Here is an 8,929-nt window from a genome sequence, read left to right as displayed (position 1 = left end):
TCAAGAAATAGTCAACCTCAGTGACAACAGCAACCTCCCCCCTTGCTTTGTACCACTCTGTGGAACTTATATATAAAGACTGGGCGAATTTTCACCTGGGCAGTATCCCATAGTGATTAAATTTTTTCAGCCAGAAGCAGGTAGACCCGTGGAGGCAGGCATCCTGTTGGATGGCCAGTCTCTCCTATATATTAATCTAATTTTTCTATTATTAACATTGGTATGAACCATAATTTTTACTGACCAGGCCAGTAAAATACCGCAACCCTAGCAATGCTTCTGGGGGTGGGTGGTGGCATCATGGAGGTAGGATAGTAGGCAGGGTTCACCATGGTGTGCAGTGACTCCATTATATGACACAGTGGCCCCAGCCTCCCAGTGGTTCCTGCATTGGACGACAGTAGCCCCAGTATTCCATAACCCCAGCAATTTGTAATACTGTAGTCCCAGTATGTTATGAAATAGTGCTCACACCATTTCACAACACAGTGGGCTCAGCAATAGACCAGATCTGTCAACCCCCCCCCCCCCCCATTTCTTCAGGAGTTAACTGTTTTTAAGGCTCTCCCCCATTCTCCCCACTAGCAATCTCCCAATTTTTCCAAAAGTCAAACGAAGTCCTGCGGTGATGTTGTTTAATGCATTTGAGCATGCGCAGATAGAATTATTCGGCTTCGGCAGCAATTTGGTGCATATGCACAACGTCACTAAAGGGTATTGGGGGGGAAATTTTGGAACTGAATACAGAACAGGTCCAGACTGGGATTCAAAATAGGCCCTGGCATTTCAAGTACACAGAAACCCCAACAAGCCCCCACCAGCCCAATAAATAGTGACTGTCTATGGCATCTTACAGCAGCCCCTCTGGCATTTGCCAGAACCCACAGATTGCCAGTCTGGGCCTGGGTCCTGGCATTCCAAGTACACAGAGGCCCAAACAGCCCCCCACCAGCCCAATAGTGACTTTCTATGGCATCTTACAGCAGCCCCTCTGGCATTTGCCAGAACCCACAGATTGCCAGACTGGGCCTGGTTCCTGGCATTCCAAGTACACAGAGGCCCAAACAGCCCCCCACCAGCCCAATAGTGACTGTCTATGGCATCTTACAGCAGCCCCTCTGGCATTTGCCAGAACCCACAGATTGCCAGTCCAGGCCTGGTACAGGATGCAGTAATTCCAGCATTGCATGGCAGAGATCCCACCATTTCCTAACACACTGAAATGCTGTAACAGAACAGCTTAATCCATCAACTTGTGGAAATATGTTTCATGAGCATTTTGGCTAAATCTTATTATGCACTGATTCTGCCCTGTTAGCCACATACCAGCTCTGGCCCCATTGCCTGTAAATTACAAGTTAATCGTGTTTATTTAGCTACCTGCGCCAGGCGCAAAAACCTACTTTATTAACTAGTAACAAACTGCGCATGTGCAGCGCACTTCGAAGTCCGGAAGTTTCTAACCAGTCCTTTTTTTTGGTTCCACGCCTCGCTTTCGCCTTAGCCAATAGTACCTTGTACGAAAGTCGAGCTGCGAGAACTTGTCACCCTGTAACCAATGAGAGGCCGGGGAGGCGTGACAGGCAATTGTTATTGGCTCCGGAGCGTCAACATGCGGGGGAAGCTACTGTGACATTTCTTAGGAGAAATCTGGGATATAGAGAGCGATGTCTAAACCTGCCGGGCCCGGGCCAGACTCTGACACTGCGGACGAGGCAGTAAGAGGGACCTGTGACGATGCCTCCATATGTAAGAGGTGGGACCCGGCAGCAGTGTGGTAGCTCCCTTGTACCCATGTAGTGTTACTGAATTACTGTGTCTTTGTCTGTGATGGGCCCTAGGGGTTTCCCTTCTGGAGAATTGACTGTAACTGTGGCATGGTGTGTATGGCAACAGCAAGATGGTGTGAGGGAGTAGGCACTGAGTGTAAGTACAGAGGCAGCATGTGAGTGTGTATAGTAAGGCAAGATGGTGTGAGGGAGTAGGCTATGAGTGTATGTACAGAGGCAGAATGTGAGTGTGTATAGTAAGGCAAGATGGTGTGAGGGAGTAGGCTATGGGTGTATGTACAGAGGCAGAATGTGAGTGTGTATAGTAAGGCAAGGCGGTGTGAGGGAGTAGGCTATGAGTGTAAGTACAGAGGCAGAATGTGAGTGTGTATAGTAAGGCAAGATGGTGTGAGGGAGTAGGCTATGGGTGTATGTACAGAGGCAGAATGTGAGTGTGTATAGTAAGGCAAGATGGTGTGAGGGAGGAGGCACTGAGTGTAAGTACAGAGGCAGAATGTGAGTGTGTATAGTAAGGCAAGGCGGTGCCAGGAATAGAGTATAACAATGAGCTAGCCAGCCCTGTCCAACTATGGCTCCCTTGGATTGTGCAACTACTCCTGCACGACTGCAAGTGTGGCTTGTCCCTGAGCTACAGGTGGGGCAGGATTATTGGTGCATCTGGTTAGGGCTGGTATTTGACTGGCTTAGCCGGTAACTCACCGGTTAGGACTGGCACCAGTATTACAACTGTACAGGCAGCATACTTGCTAGTAAATTTGTAATGGCCTATAAATCACTTTACAAAGCCGGTAATGTATTTGGAGGGATAGTACCATCCCATAATATGCTCTTTTCTATACTCTCACATTTTTCTGCAGCATGGTGCATAGTACAGGGAATGCCTATGCTGGCACAGATTTATGGTATTTCAATGAGAAATCCTATTATGTTAGGCCTTGTATGGAGCGTGCCATTACAGCGCCTTTTGTCGGCCATGCCACACCCACATCTCACCAGGGCACGCCCCCCTTCTGCTAGATGCCCCTCCGAGCGTTGCAACACAATATGAAGGCTATGGGAAGTAAAAAGAAGCTGCCAGTGACTATACAGCTGCTCAGGAATGGCTAAAGCTGCAAAATGCAAGCCTGGGGAAGCCCTTCCCTCCCCCTAACATCATAGCCCCACCCCTAAATGACCTGCCCCATAACCCGAAGGCCATTGTTAGTTACAGAAAAAGGTGGCAACCCAGATCTGGGGCACATTACTCAGTTGGAGGACTAGGGGAGTGGATGGGGCCGATAAATGATTGGGGAGATGGGCAGACTGGGTGGGACTTTAGGTAGAGCAAAGGTGGGCCCATAGTTATAAATGGGGGATCGGCAGTGGAGAGGGGGCAGGCTGGGCCTGGGGTATATCTATCCACCCCCCCCCCCCATTAGCACCGTGCCACCATTTCCATTGCCCCCCTTACTGTTGTTTTGAGTTAGAGGAACACACAATATGGGAAAATCGCTGGAAATTCTTCACTCTATTTGGCCTTCAGGTTGGGATTCCCAGAGGATCTAGAAGTGTTAGCAGCCATCTGATGAGAGCCTCCCCCTCCCACTGGCAGCCCAACAGTGTGGGGAGCACTGCCCTGTACCATGCATACTCACTAAGGGTATATCAGAGCAATTAGACTTCTCACACTGTGGTTTCTCTCACCCTTGGCGCTCTGGTACGTCAGACCCTTTCTTTGTAAATTGCTGCAATGTGTTTCTCCATCTTGACTTACCTCTCTCATTGTTACTGGCAGGTTTGCAGTCAGTGCCGGCTACTGGAAGGACCCATACATTCAGTACTTTGTCCGACAGGCGAAAGAACGCAAAGCACCAGAGATCAACAGAGGCGAGTGCATCCCAATATGATATTGGGGCCACAAAGAAATGATGATATATTTTTCGTTCAGCTTTTTCTTTTTTTTCTCCTTTCTTCTCTATTTATTTTTCATATTCTTATACAAGTATGGGATATGTTATCCATGAATCCTCTATTCAGAAATCTCCAAATTATGGGAAGGCCATCTTCCATAGACTGCATTTTCATCAAATAGTTCAACGTTTTAACAGATTTCCTTTTTCTCTGTAATAATAAAACAGTTCATTATACTTGATCCCAACTAAGATATAATTGATCCTTACTGGAGGTAAAACAACCTTATTGGGATTATTTAATGCTTCAATGATTACTGTATATACTCGAGTATAAGCCTAGTTTTTCAGCACCCAAAATGTGCTGAAAAATTCACCCTCGGCTTATACTTGAGTCGGGTGCCATGGGTCCCTCTAGACTAGCACCCTCTCTCCTTTGTGTGCAAATGAGGCCACCTGCAACCAGACCCTCCAGTGCCCTGGCCTAGGCTCCCATTAGCAATACTTATTTGCCCTTACATCCCTCCGGGACCGGGTCTGCTGCCAGTTTGCCAATGTGCAATGAGCGTGGGGTAGTACTCATATTGTTTTTGTTGACCCTCTTCTCCCCTTACAGAGCTAGTTTACTGTTTTTCTTTGAAATAAATATTGAAAAACATATACCCCACTGATGCCTCAATTTATGTAATTTTATTGGTATTTATTTTGATTATTAAAACTTAGCAGTAGCTGCTGCATTTCCCACCCTAGGCTTATACTCGAGTCAATAAGTTTTTCCAGTTTTCTTAGGTAAAATTAGGTACCTCGGCTTATATTCGGATCGGCTTATACTCGAGTATATACGGTATTTAGAAGGCTTAAGGTATGGAGATCCAAATTACAGACAGATCCTTATCCAGAAAACCCCAGGTCCCGAGCTTTCTGGATAACAAATCTTATACCTGTACTTAATTTTACCCTCATCTTCTCCTCCTTTCTTCTTTTTTTCCTACTAGTTTTTTTTTAACTTCTTCTCTCCTCTTTCTTATTTTCTTTTCTTCTTTTTTTCATCCATTTCTTCTTCCTGACATGGAAGGTAAAGACACAATTGTGCAAATTTCTTCATCCTATTAATTAATGGCATTTCAAAGGCACTCCTTGCTCTTCCGTATAGTTGCACTTGGCATCGCTAGGTTCTTCGGAATTGAATGTAGTTGCACCTATCGGTACAGGGGATACTCTGTTGCTACCGACACCTCTAAACCAGGCAGTAGCTTCAGGGTTCCCACTGCGGTCTGTGTCAGTTACCTCAGGGCAGTTGCGCCATAACAATATGGAGCAAATGGCACTGGCACACCAAAGCCGGAAATGACGCCAAGTGGTGGTTTTAACACTATTATAGGAAAGCACAGACTCCACCTACTGATCAGTAGATGGGACAGCAGTGTAAATTGGCCAAACATTGCTAGATACCCTTGTTAGGAGAGTTTGCCATATTGGCCAACTGCTTGGAAAGTAGGCCAATGAATTATACACAAGGGCTTATGAATGTCCTTTGGGCAAGGTCGAGATTTTTAAACCTGGGTAAGAGTTGGCAGCTTTTATCGGTCATACTGCTACATTTACGAACTGTTTCTCTAGTCTAAAATACAGAATAAACCAGACTAGACTAGCTAGTAACTATACAGTTACTTTTAGTATTGCATATACTTTTACACTGCGATAGTCTCCAGGTGAGTAATTCAGTTAATTCTCTTAAAAGAAATGTAAACAAATGAATGTTAAATTGCTCAGAGCACTCTTCTAAGTACTTTTGCAATTCACATTTTTTTTTATTCTGCTTCAAAGCTATTAAATGATAAGTAAACCTTTAAAATAAGTGAATGTAAAATTGATAAGAGTACTATCTAAGCACTTTTGCAATTTACATTTGTTATTTTTTTCCCAAGTATTGAGGATATTAAGGGTGTGCTGTTAATTTGAATGAATTTTGTTACAACAGCACCACCTGCTGGTCAATTTCATACAGTGATGTAGTCAAGGAAATTGTCAGGAGAAAGAAAAGAGGGCGATCTGATGTTCTGGTTAGAAAAAAACATAAGAACCCTCAGATAACGTTTCTCATGTGTTATAGGAAAGTAAGGAACCCTGATTTTCTGATTTTAGCCTGCAGGATATAAATTATGCATTCTTTTGTTAATTAGGGTACTATGCGCGGGTGCAAGGGGTTCATTTGTTGCTGAAGGCATTCCTGAGGAAGACCGAGTGTAACTGTCAGATCATTAATCTGGGTGCTGGACTAGACACAACCTTCTGGAGATTAAAGGTATTGTCCTTTGTCTATTTTTTGCTGCACAGAAAAAAAACTCTATAGAGTTGTGTTGTCATTAACAAGACTTTATGTAACGGTTATCCTCATGTACAAGGTCCAAGGAGCAACTTCACTGCAGAATTAAGCTGCTAACTTTATTAACCCCCTGCATACATTATGCTGTGGGGAGCACACCCAAACAATGTGACCAATTAGTGCAGCATTTATAGGACAACATTTTTTTGTGCCTAATGAAAAAACAATTTCAGTGATTTTTTTAAATCTATAAGCATAATTGCTGTTGAAGGTAGTATTTGTTAATCCCTTACTACTCTCTGGGTCTGACTCTTTCTGACAGTGTATCACTTCTGAAATTGTTTCAAGAGTCAAAACCAGCAATGCAAAGTATATAAACAGCCAGGGAGAGGCTGCTTATTGCAATAGCAATTATATTTACCAATAACTTGGAATAAAAAAGGGAAAAGGTGGAATGAATATATTGGGGATACACCGAATCCAGATTCAGTTCAGTATTCGGCTGAATCTTTTACAGAGGATTCAGGGTTTGGCCAAATCCGAAAATAGTGGATATGGTGATATTGGAAAGTTGCTTAGAATTAAATTTTTTTCCATATCCATATTAAATCTTTGTTGTGCTGTTCACCAGAGGTCCACATTTAAACTGATTTGGCTGCTGAGGGATCCTTAGGAGCCTCACTATAGTGTAGTTGTTTGCATTGTGGCTCTTTATTGTATTTGCTGTTCCAACTTCTCTTGATCGGTTCTTGCTATGGAGCTGGTTCATCGGCACAGGGCTGCATTTTGGTCCAGGGCTACCCCAGGACCGTAGTGCATGATGTCACTCCTTGGCCTGTGAAGTACCCTCTATCCTCCACCCTTTCACCTCCACTGCTGGATTTAGTAGGCAAGTATCCAGCACAGTGCCAGGGAAGATTTGTTTTTTCTTTTTTAACGTATAGGCACCCACGGGCCTTCCCCTAAATCTGCTGCCCTAGGCACAGGCCCCTGAGTGCCTATAAGGTAAATATGCTCATGCATGGAGAGCATTGTTCATTGAATCTTGGTATTCAGTACAGGATGCTTCAAGCCATACAAAAGGTGTAATATATCTTTGGGCCAGTAGATGGCAGCAATGCCTAAGCTTGCAATTCTAAACCAAGGCAGTCTCTGTGAGGTAGCTCTTACTGGTGGCAGCCTCCCTATAATAAAGCAACTGGTTTTACCCTGTATGTGTGTGAGGGGGTAACGGTAATCTACTTCTCAATCACCACTAAGGGTGAAGACACACGGAGCTACTAGTAGCAGCTACTTGTCACGGCTACTAAAATAGGCAATGCTGATCATTTACTGATAACTGTCTCTACGTGTGTTTTAGCAGAAGCAATTCTCAGTATTGTCTATGGAAGGGGATTTTCTGGTGTTTAGTAGCCATAAAAAAGTAACTGCTACTAGTAGCTCTGTCACCACTAAAGGCTTACTGAGTCTCTCAAGGGTAATTCAGTTGTTCCGCTTCAGTCAGCCAGAGGCAAATCTATTTGTTATTATATATTGCCTCTATGATGGGTATTTTGCCAGTTGAGGGTGTGCTTTTTCTGCACAGGGGTGCCCAGCATTATGTAAACTATACAGTTCCAATGGTCATGCAGGCTGTAGGAGTCGGTTCTGACTAGATGGGTTGCCACCTCACCCCTATAATACTAGCCACATATTGAATCCAGATTCTGCACGTCTTGTTAGCAATTAATTAAGACTCATAGCTGCACATAAATCAGTTCAGTCTGCAGCATGCATCTAAATTAGTTGCTAATTAGCCATACAGGTTTTGGATTCAATATAAGGCCGGTATTAAAGTGGCAAGCTGACCAATTTATATAATACACAGGCTATATAAATATATAATAAATATATACTGATACTTTTTGCATTAAAAATATATAAAAATGAATGTGGTAAAAGATGGCAATTACCCAGTTACCCAACAATGTGGGCTGGCATGGAAATCCTAATGTTTACTGGAAAAAATGAAACCAGGCACAAATGGATCCGTTGTATTGTAGTATCTCAGAGTAACAAGGCAGCCAGCCCATTGATGGCATCTGATTGGTCGCTACAGGTCGCAACACTGGAGCAAATATTCACCTACGTTAGTAAACGAGCAAGTAAAGGGTTATCTGCAGGGCTGCATGGGAGATAAGCCATACATAGGTCATCCTCTCAAAGTGTGAGTATTTCCACTCCATCTTTAATGAGACGCTGGGCTCCTCGTCAGACTATCGAGAATGACAGATATTTTTTCCATTCCCATAAAACTGGGCCGAGTTGCCTGTATAAACCAGCTGAGATAAAGGGCTGCCCAAACACTCACATATTTTCCTTGAGATAAGAATTTCCGTATTGATATGGAGGAAAGGAAAGCTGACCCTTGTCTCAGGGGAATAAGACTGTGCGGTAGTTATAGGCTCACAATTAGAGGGGTTTCCCACACTTGCAGTCAATTTTCAGATCCTGATTTAGGTAGCAGTTATATTTACAAATACTAGGAAAATGTGTCATTAATGTATATTGGAAAGTTTCAGAAAATTACAGTTGGAAGAAAGTATATCTTGGGGTTTCTGTCCCCTTTAAAGGGAATGTAAACCCTGCTGTACTGCACGGCTCAACCAAACCTTACTCAGCTGTTGCTGGACTACAAATCCCAGAATAATGTAACATATAATGAAGGTACAGGCATGCTGGGAGCTGTAGTCCAGCAACATCAGAGTTGTATTTTTAAAGCAATATTGCAAATTAAATGTTTCTAAAACTTTCCAAGAAATCCTCCAATGAGAATCCCAGCTGATCTGTGTAAATCCGGCTCCCTGTTCTCTGTTCCTGCAATTGGAGTTGGGAGCATTAAGCCAAGTTTCCCAGCACTGAACAAGTCTGTCCCTTTATCCCCA

At 43.6% G+C, this 8,929-nt stretch overlaps 1 protein-coding gene across 1 annotated transcript in view; it reads left to right on the top strand.

The window, feature by feature from the left end:
* The first annotated feature begins 1,632 nt into the window (after positions 1–1,632).
* The window catches only part of lcmt1 (leucine carboxyl methyltransferase 1), a 28,368-nt gene continuing 21,071 nt past the window's right edge, over positions 1,633–8,929 (top strand). Inside the window, 3 exon segments of the mRNA NM_001016033.2 lie at positions 1,633–1,756; positions 3,565–3,656; positions 5,863–5,984. Of these exon segments, the coding sequence (NP_001016033.1) occupies positions 1,668–1,756; positions 3,565–3,656; positions 5,863–5,984 (303 nt within the window). The 5' untranslated portion in view covers positions 1,633–1,667.

Source organism: Xenopus tropicalis, chromosome 9, assembly GCF_000004195.4.
Source record: "Xenopus tropicalis strain Nigerian chromosome 9, UCB_Xtro_10.0, whole genome shotgun sequence".
NCBI lineage: Eukaryota > Metazoa > Chordata > Amphibia > Anura > Pipidae > Xenopus > Xenopus tropicalis.
The sequence above is the reverse complement of the archived record's forward strand: the minus strand, read 5'-3'. Positions and strand labels throughout refer to the sequence as shown.